At 32.6% G+C, this 16,306-nt stretch overlaps 1 protein-coding gene across 2 annotated transcripts in view; it reads left to right on the top strand.

Annotated features, from left to right (window-relative positions):
- Nucleotides 1–549: 549 nt before the first annotated feature.
- The window catches only part of LOC118202761 (complement component receptor 1-like protein), a 102,580-nt gene continuing 86,823 nt past the window's right edge, over nucleotides 550–16,306 (top strand). The window contains exons 1-2 of one of the 2 annotated variants that reach the window (XM_085818221.1): nucleotides 550–760; nucleotides 9,649–9,849. In XM_085818221.1, coding sequence (XP_085674347.1) covers nucleotides 697–760; nucleotides 9,649–9,849 — 265 coding nt within the window. In that variant the 5' untranslated portion in view covers nucleotides 550–696. The remainder of the gene's footprint in view (nucleotides 761–9,648; nucleotides 9,850–16,306) is intronic. The other variant, XM_035374957.2, reaches the window with a different exon arrangement.

Raw genomic sequence — 16,306 nt, 5'->3', positions numbered from 1 at the left:
TTTTTTTTTCGTACAATGTTGCCATTGCTCGCTTTGACATCGTTGAGTTTGTTAATCAAAAATTCTTTAAAGTGATACAATATATGAAATCTATAACAAAACAAATTTCAAATTCGGGCTTCGAGGTAATCATATTCGGTAGAAGATTACGTTATTCAAAATTTAATGGCTCTATGTGCTGTTATTTTATTCCAATGCGAGAAACATACATACATTTATGGAGATTCTTCATTATTTATTTTCTTTAAATACAGCACAGGGCTCTAATATTCAGTGGCAACAATTTGAAAAGTGAACCGACATTTATAGTGAACCAACGCAAAATGCCAAAACGAAATTAATAGACCTTCAGGGCAAATTTCCCCTTTAGGCTAATAAAATTTAAAATAAACAACCTTTCCTAATTTACTCAAAGGAAAAACCAGTAAACGTTTTGTATCTTTTTTTTTAACTGGTAATATTTTGCAACAGGCTTTTGACTTCCGACCTCAGATGATTTTATCAAGTGAGATACACCCGGATACAAAAGGTCAGCTGACTTCCAATGCATCCTTTTGAAGTTTCACTTTGCTTCAAAGATGTCTTACGACGAAGTCTGTTATGAAGTGATTTTTTTGTTTTGTTTTGTTTCTGAGAAATGATTAAATAATCTGTAAATAATCCAGATCAGTGGATTTCCATGAAAAGGAAGACAGAATGAATATTGTACTGGTATATTTTGTAGTAATTGGTGGAAGTTTGGTTTCTGTAGGTGTTAAAGGTAAATCGATGCTTTATTTGTAATTTTATTATTCTTTTAAACCTTTTGCTTTGCTAAAGTTTTACATGCTGTAGATGTTAGAGATAAATCAATGCATTACTTTAGTTTTCATTTTTACTATTCATATCATATTTGCCTTGCCTTGAACAAACACGGAAGTTTTCGTAGAAAACAGAACGCATTCTGCCACGAACATAATATTAATAACCTATATTTGCACTGTTTTAAGTTTTAGGATTCAGTCATATTTTATCATTAAAAGTGATCAGATGTTTTCAGTTTTTTTTTTTTTTTTTTTTTTTTTTTTTTTTTTCAGTTTATAGAGACACTTCTACTAAAATTAAAAAGCGCACAAAAACGCGAAATTTTATTTAAGCAGAATTTTTTATTGCCATTGCAATTAGGTTATTTTTTTCATCAAAAACCATGTTTTTCATGCCTTTGTAACAGTAATGAATTTTTTCTCAGTTTCTGAAAACTCTCCATATTGTATGAAAATGATTGTTGCGAACATTAAAAAAATGATAAAGTATTTTTTATAAATAGTATAATTAATATTAAGATTAAATCAATAATTATTTAAAAATAAACTTTTTTTGTGTTATTTCTTAATTTAGTAATGGAAACATTTCCTTAATAGCTAGGCCGAGCGGTAAAGTCGCTGAACACTGGTAGTTCGGTCCGAGGTTCGAATCCCGCGAACGTGCATGGGCGTTTTCGTGGTTTTCCCCATGTGTAACGTATATACGAGTCAGTTTCCCTTAGAAAGTCCTCCACGAAGGCATCCCTCCTCTTAGGCAGATAGCCCTCGAGGCTTTGCCATAATCACACACACACACAAATCCTTAATAGCTAAATTTTACTAGATTAAAAAGGCAACATTTGTGTTCCTTCATATATCAGTCTATTTGCGATTATTTTTAAGTATAATTTCTTGACCTTTTTCAGTGTTTTTATGTAGGATAACTGAGATGGGAATTATGACAGATCTTATTTCATATATATATATATACTTTATATATATATATATATTTAATATATATATATTACTTTTCATATATATATATATATATATACTTATTCGTGTAGGGGAAGTTTCTGTAGACAAGGATTTCTAAAATAAATTGGTTTCTAAATTTTTTTATTATTTTATAAAAAATGAATTTTTAAAAAATTAAATTTTTTAAGAAAAAGTTTAATTCTTGACTTTACTTGCTTGTTTCTCAAAAGACTTAATTAGTATTTTCCTTTTTGAACTTTAATTCTTAAATGTTAATACTTAAATGTTAATTTCTAAGGGTACCACTTTTTTGGAATTACTTTTGGTTTTGACTTTTACCCTTGCCTGCATGACGAAACACGAATTGAATGATTGGAGAGTTAGGTTTGGAGGCAACTTCCCCTTGATAAGTCTGTCTCCTGCCTACTCTACGATCATTCACATATGCATTTTTTAAAAAAATTGTTTAATTTAATTTTAATTTATTAAATTAGTAGATTTATTTTCATGGATAGATTTTACACTTGATTTGCTTATGCTTCTGAATTTAAATGATATTGTAGATTAGTTCGAGAATTAAATCTTTTACATGTTTGCATATTTTTAAATTATTTTAAATTATTTTGGCTTTTTTCTTTTTTTAGAATTTAATTTTGCTTTTCTACTTTTTTACTTTTATACGTATTTGTTTAGAATTTAAATTTGTTTAAATTTAAATTTCATTCCTTGCAGCAATGGCGCAAAGAATATTTAATTAAATATGTATTTAAATTTAATTTTTTTAATTAAACTCAATTTATTCTTTTGAAACAATATACTTATATATATATTAGTATAGATAGATAGATATATATTTATATAGATAGATAGATATTTTTAAGATATTAATTTAGAGAAATTTTGATTTAGATTTATCTAGCGTTTTACCTATAATCTTTAGAGCTAAATTTTCACATATATATTCATTACATAAAACAAAGGAATGAAAGCTGAAAGGGTTCAGATTTTAAATCTGGCTTTAAAGGATTCTTTTGTAGCTTAATGAAGTTTATCACCAGAAACCATCAATCGAAACGGCCCAGGGTGTAGACCATAATGCTTTACTCGATGCTAAATAAATACACATTTTGACTAATATGGAAACATTATACATATTTTCTGCATATTTGAAAAGTGAAACAGTACGTATAACGCGTCCTTCTAATAAAAATTATAATTTTTTAAAATTAGATATATCATAAATTAAATCATTAAAGTCATTTCAACTCGATAACAAGTTAAAAAATATATTCGGTAAAAGTATATTTATGGGTATCTTGGCGATTTTTGGCGGTACATGGATACCGAGTTTGTGCAATTCTTTGACTTGTTATTTTGGCTTGTGTAGCGGAGATTTTTCGCCGCTACACAAGCCAAAATAACAAAACAAAGAATTGCACGAACGCGGTAACCATGTATACATCGACCTATTTTCACTTAAAAAAACATCAGAGAAGTGCACATATTAGGCATTGCGCAGTCCCTTGACTTTTGCCCATGTACACATCAAACTATGTTCACTTAAAGAGTCAAAAAAGCAGCCAACAAAATATATATAATCTCAATAAACTACATTTTAAATCAAACAATGAAATAACATAGAAAAGAAAATTCATCTTTGCACTACACAAAGGAAATATCCACTTGCCTTATTTAAGAATTAACAAGTTTTCAGTCAAACAAAATTCCTTAACAGCATCCAAAAACTTCCTCAAATTATCTGAACCAGAATTTGTACACTGGCGTCGCTACATAAATTCACAAAATAAGAGTAAAAATATCCTTCGTAGTGCCATGTCGTCTGACCATACGCATTTCCTTCCTACAAACAGGACACTTAACCCTTCGTTGCATTATGTCCATTCTAGTGGACAAAAGTTTCAATTTGATTATTCTTCTGGAAATGCCTTAACAGATTCCATTCCTGTGTTTATTCATTCTATATTATTCGAACTTTCAACTGTCGATCATAGATGGCTGTATAACATCACTAAGTAAAGCATTGCTATTTGGAAAATGGCTGCTACTTCTGTTTCCAAGTTAGTACAATTTCTCATAGTAAACATTATATAATATTGCTTACGTTTTCTTATACTGCCATTTTTTTATTCATAATTAGTAATTTTAGACATTTTATTTTAAATGTCAGTTTGAGAAAATTGTGGAGAGGGTAGATAAAAATCTACTGAAAAGAATGAATTGAAACCCAAATGTAATGCTTATCAAGCCAAAACACCACTGGAAATGTTTATGTTTGGCAAGGCATTTCTAGAACATTTGGCATTTGAATCCAATAGATACAGGTTGCAAAATCGTAGCAAAATGAACTCAATCGCAATCGACGAAATGAAGGTATTTTGGAGGATCTGTATGTACATGTCAGTTGTAGATTTACCATTTAGAAGATGGTAATGATCACTGCAAACAAGGCAGGAAATGATTTCAAATATAATGACCGTAAATCGTTGTGAAGAGATTTGTATGCATGTACGTATATGCATGCCCCACTCGGAAGGAAATGAACAAATTGTAGCAATTATTTAAAACGAAATTTGAATAAAATTATTTTTTTTATTATTCGCGAGTAATTTGTGAGGGTTTTTCTTTGTTAGTAACACAAAAGCAATCTCTCCTGCAAGAATCCATTCTAGAATTTAGAGGAACTAATCTAATCACAATGAGGAAAGGGGAATTTTTTTAAAAATATTTATTAAATATTTTTTAAATTTTCAGACCACAGAGCTAAAAACGAAGGAACGGAAATACTTCACGAAATAAAGTAGCTTAGTTTTCTTAATCTCTAGCAGACAGATTCAGTATGAGAAATAAATATCTTACATTTTACCGAATGGCAACACAATCGAAAAAAAGTGAAAAACACTAAATCATGATTCGAGACTAACAGTTTATTAGATTAGAAGCATTTTTAATCTTGCAAAATGCTAGTTGTTCAAACTTTCTTAAATGAAAATTATTATAATAAATAAATATAGCTAAAAATTTAATGTTAATCAAAATTCTGTGATCCTTAAATTATAAAAGTTTATTCGAGGGGAATAATACCCAAATTCGAAATGGCAGACTGAGGCAGAAACGTAAAATTGACACATGCTTATGAAGCATATGAAGAAACTAGGTGAAATTGGGTCACCAAACAGAAACTCGGTTTTAACGGATTTTAACATTACATTACATTACATGGCATTGTTTTAAATTCAAATTGCATGCTGGCCTCATGTACGATATGAAAACAGCTAAGGGGTCGAATTTTCATTTTACCGAAATGAATTTTTTTTCTTAACAAAGCAAACTTTTTAACTAAATTTCAATTTTCATTACTACATATTTAACACAACATGCATAAATGCTAATAATAATGACACAAAAAAAAATTTCCAATTAAAATTAATTTCCTGGCTGAATACTAAAGCTTGGGATCTGCAGGAAGATTCTGTTGTTTACACTTGGTAATTCAAAGGTATTGAGAGCTAAATATTAAAATTTCCACTGACATTTATTTTAAATAGTGTTAAATTAACCATTAAATAACTTACTTAAGCAAATAATAAACAAATTACAAAACAATTTCCTTCCGAGCGGGGCAAAATAAATAATGAAAATTCATTATTATTCTTTTATTTATTATATTTTTGTCGACTCATACGGAAAATATTATTGATGTGAATAAAGTTCCTTATTTCTTACAACTTGTACAGTTTCAGCTGTAACATCTCATGGCGTTTTGATTTACTTAAAGTTTCTAACCTTCCAGAAAAATTACTAAATAAATTTTATAATGAAATGATGTGAAGAAGCTTATCTTTTAGCCTGCTTCTTTTTTATAGCCTTATAATTTTCAATTACGAAAAAAACTATTCATATATAAATGTATTCCGAAAGAAAGCAATTATTGTTATTTAAAAAATTCGTTACTGAAGGTGTTTATCTTTTCACAATTATGAGAAAAACTTAATCAAATCTGCATCTTCAAATATTTGAATAAGACTGTAAATTAATTAGCTTCATTTGTAGATTTTCTGGGACGTTACTTATGTTCATTATGAATGATAATGAAAATAATGTAATGCTCGATTCAAAATTATTAAAATTTTAGTCTTTTCTCAAATTTTTGCCGTAATAAATAATGTCATAATAATACTAATTAATTTACAAGGAATGTACCAGTCAGTACCATAAAATTGCTCCGGACAACTCATGCGGCGCGCGTTTGAGATAGCATCTGTATGGTGTTGTTATTTGTCAGTATAAAGTAAATTACTTTTTAGTGAGCGTTGTCTTGGAAAAATCACACATTCTAGAGGTTATTAATATGTGTTCTTAGATATATAGACCTTAATTATATTCCTAGATGCTACCAGATGTCTTATTCGTCTAGAAATGTAGGTGATGATATTGTAACGAGAGTTTTTAAATTATGTAAATTTTTTTTGCCAATATATTTTGTAACTGACATGGTTTTAACAATATTATGCATTCAGTCACAGCTGGTGGTAAATCTGTGTACATCAAGTGATTACGGGTATTACTCGCGCACATTGTTGCGTTTTGATAGCTTTAAACATAGTTTATGAGTTTATAATAAAACTAGAAAGCCCGGCGGTCATACGAAATGACGTCTGTTCTAGGTATTATAAATTGTAATTAAAATGATTTGTGCAAAGATTAATTTCTGCTAACTCAAACTGAATTACCCAAGGCAGGCGGCGAGGACGCCCCTTTGCTTTTTTCAATTTGCGTCTTTAATTGCAATTTAAATTGCAATTTGTGTCTAGAAAATTTAAGTTATTTTTGCTTTGCCAATTTGCGTTCAGTTGTAAACCATTTCAAAAACAGATGATTGCTAATGCAAACAAATGCTCACGCTCCCCCCGACACGCTCAATTTGTATTCTGGTGAAAATTCAGTTAATGTCGGAATAAAATCGGGCAAAATTTTAAACTCTTTACGCGAAAGGATATTTAGCATAGGAGTTTGGGTAAACATACCTGATGAGATGTACTACGCACAACTCGTTAGTAGGTTTCGTCTCCTTTAATTTCTCAACGTTTGCAAGTTTCTAGGTAATTCATATGTAAATTTAGTTACATGCATAATAAGCAACAATTGTATGAATTCAAAATATTTAACTCGTCTTAAATACCATTATAATTTAATTAAAACAATGATAACTGCATGTATGGTATCAGTGTATATGGACTATTTGAATGCCGTGGCAACTTCACTCTATGACTAGTACCGTTACGCAAACAACCAATAAACTATCGGCGACAAACAGACACTTAAGCATATATATATAGCCGCATATATATGTATATATATGCGCACACGTATATAATAACATCATCTTCTACGAAACGGCTGGCTCCCGGGCTTAGCGAAACACACCGTTGGATTCCGCAGGTCCGTGGCACGCCATTTTGACCATTCGCGTCTTCGTGGAACTTTAATTAGCCGAGATATTAAATAAAAACTAATTTTCCCCTACGCTTTCCCTACATTTTCCACTTTCTTTCTTTGGTTTTCCCTATTAGAGGGATTTGGCTGCGTGTCAAATTCTTTTTTCTCGAATATCTACGGAACGGCGCCGAGTTGAAATTCGAGACGCGTATCCTCGGATTCCAAAAAATTCTCCGAATCCATCGATACCGTTCTCATCTTCATACGACTTTAATCTGCCGAGATAATACTTAAAAACTGCGGAAACTTTAATTTCCGCGCTCATTTTTTTGAGTGGCAACAATAAACTATTGGCGACAAACACTTAAGCCGCTTATATATATATAAAGATGAGTATTGAAAAAGCTTCAAATTGTTGACTCCCCATGGTTCGTACGTAACCTGCAGATACATAAAGAACTAAAAATAAGACCCATAGATGATCAAATTCTCACCACGAGCCACAATTTCTATGCTAAAATAGAACTTTCTCAATACGAACATATCCGTAATCTGATAAATTATGATCCTACTATAAGAAATTGCAGCAAAGCGCCCAAGAGGCATCTTCCATAACAGCAAATGGTGAAATGTGTATATATTGTACATAGTACTATTATCTTTATTTTATCTTCATTGTGTCATTTTACCAGTGTCTTTGAAACTTTATAGACTTATGGACATGATCCGTGTACCTGGATCTTCAAAGCACTGATCTTATATTTGTCATTTTCCTAATCTTCTTATTGTTATATCAGAGACTTTGTAATATTGTGGACTTATGGACATGATCCGTGTACCTGGATCTTCAAAGCTCTGATTATTTATTGCTAGTGTAAAATGTTTTTCACCATTTGCCACTTCGCTCAAATACCGCCGTCCCTATATGTACATAGTGTATAGTTACAGTAACTCATGTGCCTCAGTGTTGTACAAGAACTTTAGTATTTAATTTCTCAGACCAAGACTTCACTGAATTGTGATATCTACTATTTCAAGATGCATTGGGCTGTGGACAGTTCACGGGAGGGTGACTGCCACGTGACTACCACTGTCCAATCTGTGTTTTACAGAAAGGATGAATTTGAATATTTTGTTTAGCTAATCTGTTGCACTTAGTTGTGCCATTTGTCTTCATTTAGATCGTGATATTAGTTTAATTATTCCAATCTAGATAACCTGTTTCAAAACTTGGTAATTATTAATATTTCCAATATTTCTCATTGTACGCGTAAGCTGGTGACCACCCGCGTGACAGGCTCCTGCCAATCATCTCCCTTACTCCACCTACATTTCACAAAATTTGACAAGTTTCGCCTAGTTGGCGCGGCGTAAATTGCCTTAATTAAAAACTTAAGTACCAACGCCTTAGGGCAATTTACCAACAGAGACGGTTAAAGTAGCGGTTGGCTACTAATTGCCGCCTAGCCATTGACTCGATTTCGATTTCGATTTTGAAAAAGCTTAAGCACTGACAGTTAGTTTCTAATTCTTCAATGGTGCCAACAAAATAATGAATTTCGCTTCATTTGTTTTTTCGTCAAAATGCAATCTTATTCGGTCACTTGTTATTACGGAGTTTCACGGACTTCCAGTGTAAGAGAAGCATGTAACTAATCAGATTAAAAAAAGTTAGGGTTTTAGAAAATCGAGATAAGCAAAAACCATGATCATGTAGGAGATGAACTTAAAAAGGCATTTTATAAATCAGTTCTTAGTTGCAAGGGTTAATTTTTGGGTTCAGCACTCGGCTAGCCATCGATATTGGAACTGTTACTGAAATCTCTAAACCATTTTCACACAATTTTCTCAGACCTGCTGATTTCAGTAATTTCACACGGACTCGAAACCAACTGAACGGGATTGGTTGCATTGGTGGTTTTTCGAACATGTAATGTGAATATAAGCCAGTTTCCTTTACAAAGCCTTAATACCATTAAGCTGACGACCTTCGTGTCCTTGTCAATAACTTTAACCAAACCTATAGGATCTTTGGTTTGGTATGAAATCCTAAAATTCTAATAAGCTTAGACGATATGTTGCGAGAAATGTGTGCCTTGTCACAAGAATCATAGGACACTCATTAGCAGACAAGGACCATGACTTTGATAAATCTATACGTTCCCTTTGCTATTCGTGTTTAAGTCAGATCTTCGTGACGTCGGTTTTCTGCTTTGTAGCAAACAGAAATGAATACAAATTCATTTAGAGAGGATTAGTTCATATTAGTCTTTTAATTAGAAAAACTTAAGCTGCTAAATGATTCGGATTATTATTAATTACAAAAGAAATTATTTTAAAGTTTCTGAATTTGCTCATTTTATAAATTATGCTCAAGTACATAAAGATATGTGCAATGAAAAACTGTATTTAAATTTTATTGAATTTTCAGCTGACATAAACTGTGGCCCACCGCCTTTGGTCAGGCGAGCTATCATAATTGCTGGAGCTAATAAAGAAGTATATCGGCCGGAATCTCTTGTTTTATACAAATGTCAACTTGGTTATTCTTCTGATGTAACTGTATTCTCATCTAAATGCAAGTTATCAGGAAACATAGCTACATGGACAAGGCCAACTATTCGATGTAAAAGTAAGTGAAACTATTCAATGTATAATATGTAGAGCCAGATCAGTAAGATAATAACAAAATTACCTCAATAATGTAGTACGCACCGCTTCATGTTTCTAGTTTGCTTACGACTTTTTTGATAATATTAACCAAATAATAATATTAATCAAAGAAAAAATACTTTTCAAAACACTTATAGAGTTTAACTGATTTTAGTACATAAATATCCAGCAACATATAACAACTCGTTATGCAACCATTTCATGTTTCCATTTCGATTTTGCATTGGTCTGCGAATAAAGGTAGGTGATTCTTGAAAATCTTACATAAAAGAAGTTTCAAAATATTTTACTTAAACGAGCAGTACTCCATTAACTCAGTTTTGAGGGTCATATTGTAAGGTCTACTATTCTTGGCTAGCATAAACTTCCAACCGCAGGACCTACTTGAAAGTATGTTAGGGACTTCCAACCGTATTCATCTTTTAGTCTTAGCAAGTAAATACTTAATGTAACAAAGGAAGGGGTAAAAGACCCTTTTATTGAACTCAGTTATTTAGAGACAGCACAGTCCTTGTGCTTGCAAATCCATCACCCCTTATAACGATAAATTAAATATAATAGTGAACATACTTAATTTAAAGACAAACTAGAAGTTCAAGGTTAGGCAAATTAATTTAAACTAGCAGGGTGGTAGTAACAATATCAACTATTTATACAATAACAATGGGTCATGCATCGAAACATCTTTTTATTTGTTTAGTTTTTTTTAAACTTAATAGTTGGAAATTGTTAGATGATAATTTATAAATTACAAAAACTCTTACTACCATTTACATGACTTACCTAGACGAATTCATGACTGAACATGAATATACATATATTACTATATATCTCTACATATAATAAAAAGAGTCTGTGTGTCTTTCGTTCACGCTGCGCGTAAGCTAATAGACCCAGGGCTACGAAATTTGGTATATAGGTGGGTCTAGACATCAGCCAGTGCACCTCGAAGCGATTTTTTTCAAAATTCGAATCACATTTTTTTTTAAATTTTATCTTCTCGATTTTATCGTATCATTTTGAATAGTTTCATTCTTTTAGAAGTGTGGTTTTGGCAACAGTTTTTCATTCATTTGTATACTGAATTACTGACTGTTGAAAATCAGCACTGTTGCCACTTTCGACGGCAAGTATGCGAAGCCCGAGATTTAGATTTCAAACAGCTGAAAGAAACAACAACGTGCGCAATCAATAGCGAAATTCCCTCTGGCTAAACTTTTCTCTAGTTCAGTTTAAATACCCTCCCGTTCACCCTCACTCATTTACATCCTGACGATGAAACACCACAGAAAAAAGAAATGATAGAAAAAATAACTCTTTGTAAAAATAATGTTGTTACTGCTTATGCTCACTCGTCTGAGGTAGCCAGACCAAGCCCACGAAATTCCTCTTGGCAAAGAAGCTCTAGGTTACGCTGCGGTTGGTAATCAGCTTTGAGCACCTTTCAGGTGACAGTGCGATTTGCCTCAGCTCCGCCTCCCCATTTTGATGGAAAGCACCCCGGGGAAGACGGGTCCGAGTGTGTCCAACAAAGAAAGTCTATGTAAAGAAGCAAAGGCTCCATAGACGTAATGTAACCCAGTTTGTCTTCTACGCCGCTAGAAAGAAAAGGGACAATTCGCCAAGGGATTTGGCGACGGAATCTGTTGGCGAGAATTTCCCCCTTTGTGATGTACCTGGCCGAGCTTTTCAACCTCCGCCACGTGTACAGGAAATTGAAGAACACAGGTTACGATTCATCTTAATGAATCGTTCTTTGACTTTTCGCGATAATTTAAACTCGAATTTTCGTGATTTTTTGCTTTACTAGTTGAAGTTGTATTATCCATATCGCAGTTTGATGTCTGATTTTATATCTGTCAATATGTAGGGGAAAAAAATGGTGTCACATAGCTTTAAACTCTTGATAAACGTGACCGTCGAACCTGTTCGAACTTCGACATCAGCTTTGGCGCTTTTTGGCGACATTCAGATTTGGCGCTTTTTAGCGACAGATATTTCACGCATGCGCAGTTGTGTCCCTTTTTGTTCGGAGGGAGCCACTCCTGCTGCTGCGAAGCTTTCCTTCTTAACAATACATATTCTTTGTCTCCAACCCCTCTCTGCTTCCACCAAACCACACGCATGGAGGTAAGAAAGGAAGGAGGGGCCAGCCCGGCACTAAGAGTGAAGCACTGCTCCGAAGCTTCGGTCTCCAGATAGGGTGTTTTTTTGCAAGGAGGTTCTAACCTCCTTGGTTTTTTGTTTATATGCAGAAGCTCCCTTGCCAACGCTTCGATAGTATTTCGACACACCACAGTTCCATACAATCGAAAAACGAGATATTTCAGCATCAAAGAAACATTCATTGTGTGATGGATAATAGCAATCTGTATAGTTTAGTGACATTTACGCAAAAATAACATCTTTGTTATTTTTCTATAACCAACAACAGCGATTTTGATTACGAATTTGTTTTATAAAATTCTAAGCTGTTGGACTACAAAAATATAGATATTAGCAAAAAATCTTATGCTTAAAGATGCCGGATGAAAAATACCTTACGGTACCTTTCAAATTGTATACGTCTTTCGATACCCTTGATAGAGTATTCGATACTTTTATTTTAAGTTCCAAACGCCAAAAATGTTTTAAATAAAGTAATTTTTTTTTGTCATCCACATATTATTGTAATATGTACTTTTTAAAAACGTTTAGAGGAGATGCTTTGTAGTTGCTCATTTTAAAATCATTTTATTTTTGTGTAACTGAAAAATAATCACTTTGGGTTTACACTTTTTACTTATTTGGGTTAATTAAAAAATAAAACTACACCTAATGCTGAAATCCTAGTCAAAAATTATAAATATACACACAGATATGCCAATAAGTTAACTTTTTCTTGATTTGTAACCACACATTTGTCTAAAATTATCTACAGTTTTACACAAATATGAGGAACAGAAGACAGATACATTTGCGAATTCGGCGGAAGTATCATGTGCGGTTAAGATGATGTGACCATGTGAACGTTCCACATCATCAAAACAGCTTATTAAGAATTCGAAAACAAGGTAATCAGTGGAGGTGAAAACATTTGTGAATCTTGCCAAAGGAGGTCCGATCATGAATGGTCCTCTTATTGATTCTAGATTGTTAAATGTTTCCCAAGTAAGTCGTTTAGCAAGTAGTTTAATATATTTATATATATACAGTGAGCTCAGTTCTATATTCTTATATTTTTGTAAATTGTGTTTTTTGCTTTAAAAATGATTGAATTATGTTGTTCTTATCCTCCGGTTAAGGTTTTTATGCCTTTAGTATATAACGTTGCGCGCCTCTAACTTGCACGCAACCAAGAGGTGACTGTGAAAGCTTGTATAAACCACAGAGTCTTATAAAAGGTTTAAGTCCCTTTTTATTCAACGTAATAAATTACAATAGCGTCCTCTTGACGCTTACAGACTGTGCCCACTAGGCAGTCAAATAAAAATAAAAACCTGAAAAGAAAGTAAAGACAATATTCTAACTACGAGGCTCTCTAAAATAACTAACTCACCGCGTTTTACAAATACCGCAGCTAATTCAGCAGACTTGAAGCTCACTGGAACAATTGCAACTACTTCCCGACAAGCACATAGGCCGCAACGCGGGGTTCTTCAATTCTCGATAACTACCTCCGCGCTCGCTAAGTAAGAATAACTCTCTCACCGAACTCGTTTCCTTCTATTTAAATCATACTACTTCCGCTGATAATTTGAATGCTTGCGCGTTCTACTGAAATTTACATATTCTGGCATTGGCAGTTCCAGGGGAAAGTAAGGCTTGACAGGAAAGATAGTTTAAACTTAAAATAAATGTTAGTTAAAATAAATAGCCCACCAGCGGCCGAGCGGTAAAGTCGCTGAACACTGGTAGTTCGGTCCGAGGTTCGAATCCCGCGAACGGGCTGGCTGCATGGGTGTTTTCGTGGTTTTCCCCATGTGTAACGTGTATACGAGCCAGTTTCCCTTAGAAAGTCCTCCACGAAAGGCATCCCTCCTCTTAGGCAGATAGCCCTAGTGTGCTTTGCCATAATTAAATACACCACACCACAACACCAGTTAAAATAAATATAAACCCTACAAGTAAATCTGCATACAAATTTGTAGAATTATCAACAATTTAAAAGTTGTTTAAGTGCGGCTAAGCCTAAGTATTTTTACCATGGCGGCCATGTTTGCTTACATTTGAAACTAAACAGAATAGTGGATTTGTTGCCAATTTAGAGAAACTAAGCCTTGCAACAACAAAGATAACGTCTTCATTTATTATAGCGAATTAAATCATGCTTAATCCATTCTGCAATTTATTCAAAGAAATAAGTATTTAAGATTTACTTCGTAATTTTTATATAGATATTTTCAGTTTTTATGTATTTTTGCATTGTCGCGAAGTGAGAACTGAATTAATTGAATGAGAAATACTGAATAGTCTGTGAAAAACTGTTTCTTTTTTTTTTTAAATTTCTTTTTTACATCCTTTAAGATTGATTATAGTATTTGAATATTGAATTCAATAAGTTTAAATGAAATGCAGGATAAAATGCGTATAATTTAATATTCCGTGCAAAGATGTGATGTGGTGTCAAAAAACTAGTGTCAAAGTGCTTACACGGACGAACTCAAAACACCAAATGAAAGTTTTAATAACTGCATCTGGATACGCATACCAAAAACTGTTTTTGTGAGTATTATCACCTTAAAATTGGGTTTGTTCGATGCAGTAATATGTTTTAATGATGGTGTACAAAGCCGCAGTAAAGTAATGGAATTATTAGAAATGCAACCAGGGTTTTATATGGTAAAGAGTCTGAAAAAAATAGATTGTCTTAGAATTCGTGAGGCCCAGCTCGCTTACCAAAAGCTTTCTAAAATGGCCAGAAAAAAAAAAAAAAAAAAAAAAAAAAATTATAAAACAAAAACAGTTTGATGTAGAAATGTCAGTTCAAGATGATTATGTTGCAGGAAAATATTAAAATGATATTTTTTATAAATTATTAGTGTTTAAATGGTTTTTTTCGTTTTTCTCAAAATGTGTTTTTCTTAACTTTCGGTACATTTTTCTTGAAAACTATTTGACCTGGAAGGTTCCAATTTTCCATAGTTGTTTATCATTACTATTTCTTTGAAACTATGCAGGATATAAAATTTACGAGCATTAATATTGGATATATTAATAATTTAATACTAATTTTTTTGTGATTTTTCAAAGCATTTTACTAATTTATTTTTAATATTTTTTCTTTTTAAGCAAAATGTAAAATACTGCTTATTATTCTTAAATGATATGTTTTTAACTACCATGCACGTTTTGAGGACGATTTGTGCAGTACTTTTTAAGACAAGTGTACCGAACTACACTCAAGAGCCAAAGCATTATGACCAGCCCTCATTTTGCGATGAACGCGGCTGGATGACGTGGAAGGCACGTGATCAAATGGAAGTGGTATTTAACTGCTGCTGGAGAGTCTGCACCGGATCGATGGACGAGAAAGATTACGCAGAAAATGTGAAAGAACACGAAGAATTAGTGAACTCCATCAAAGAAGCTTATAACAATTTAACAGTTCCAGAAGCAGATAATAATTCAGAACAAAATTGGTCAATTCCCTCAAAAACATGCAAACCTAATCTAAAACCTAGCGAAAAAGAAGAAATAGAACAAAACAACAGATTCGAACCTTTAAATGATGAAAAAATAATGAAACTACTGAAGTTAAAACTAATCATAAATCTGAAATAAAAATCCCACCAATAGTCATCACGCAAGTTGAATTAGATTGGATTGATCTACAGAAAATCTTAAGTACTAAAATCCTAAAAAACGAATATGAAACCCAGATGAAAGCCAAAAAAGTTTATTTAAATACTTCCACCGAAGAGGATTACAACAGCGCCATCGAATTTCTAAAGAAATCATGCATAGAATTCCATACGTATCAACTTTATTCCAAAACTAACATTAAAGTCATTCTAAAAAATATGCCCAGAAGCATCTCAGAAACTGCAATATTTGAAGACCTAAAACTTAGAAAATTCCCAGTACTAAAAGTTAAACAGTTCACAAAGAGAATAGAAAGCGATATCATAAATTTACCCATATACTTCATTGAACTTAAAAGGAATAAATTTGGGGAAGCGATTTACAACTTAAATAATATGTTTAACTTCAATATCACTATTGAGAAATATGCACCTAAAACTAAAAGACCAATTCAATGCTACAAGTGTCAGAGCTATGGACATTCACAGGCGAATTGCTATAAAAAAGAAATATGTTGTAAATGTTCCCAGAATCACAGATCTAATACCTGCTCTTTAAAACGTGAAGAAAAACCCATCTGCTATTTTTGCCGTGGGGAGCGTGTATTGTCCTACCGTGGTTGCCCGATTTAT

The sequence above is a fragment of the Stegodyphus dumicola genome, chromosome 6 (genome assembly GCF_044657685.1).
Source record: "Stegodyphus dumicola isolate Sdum_Otavi_A_Nest chromosome 6, ASM4465768v1".
NCBI classification, from domain to species: Eukaryota; Metazoa; Arthropoda; class Arachnida; order Araneae; family Eresidae; genus Stegodyphus; species Stegodyphus dumicola.
Note: the sequence above shows the minus strand (reverse complement) of the source record. Positions and strands in the feature narration are given on the sequence as shown.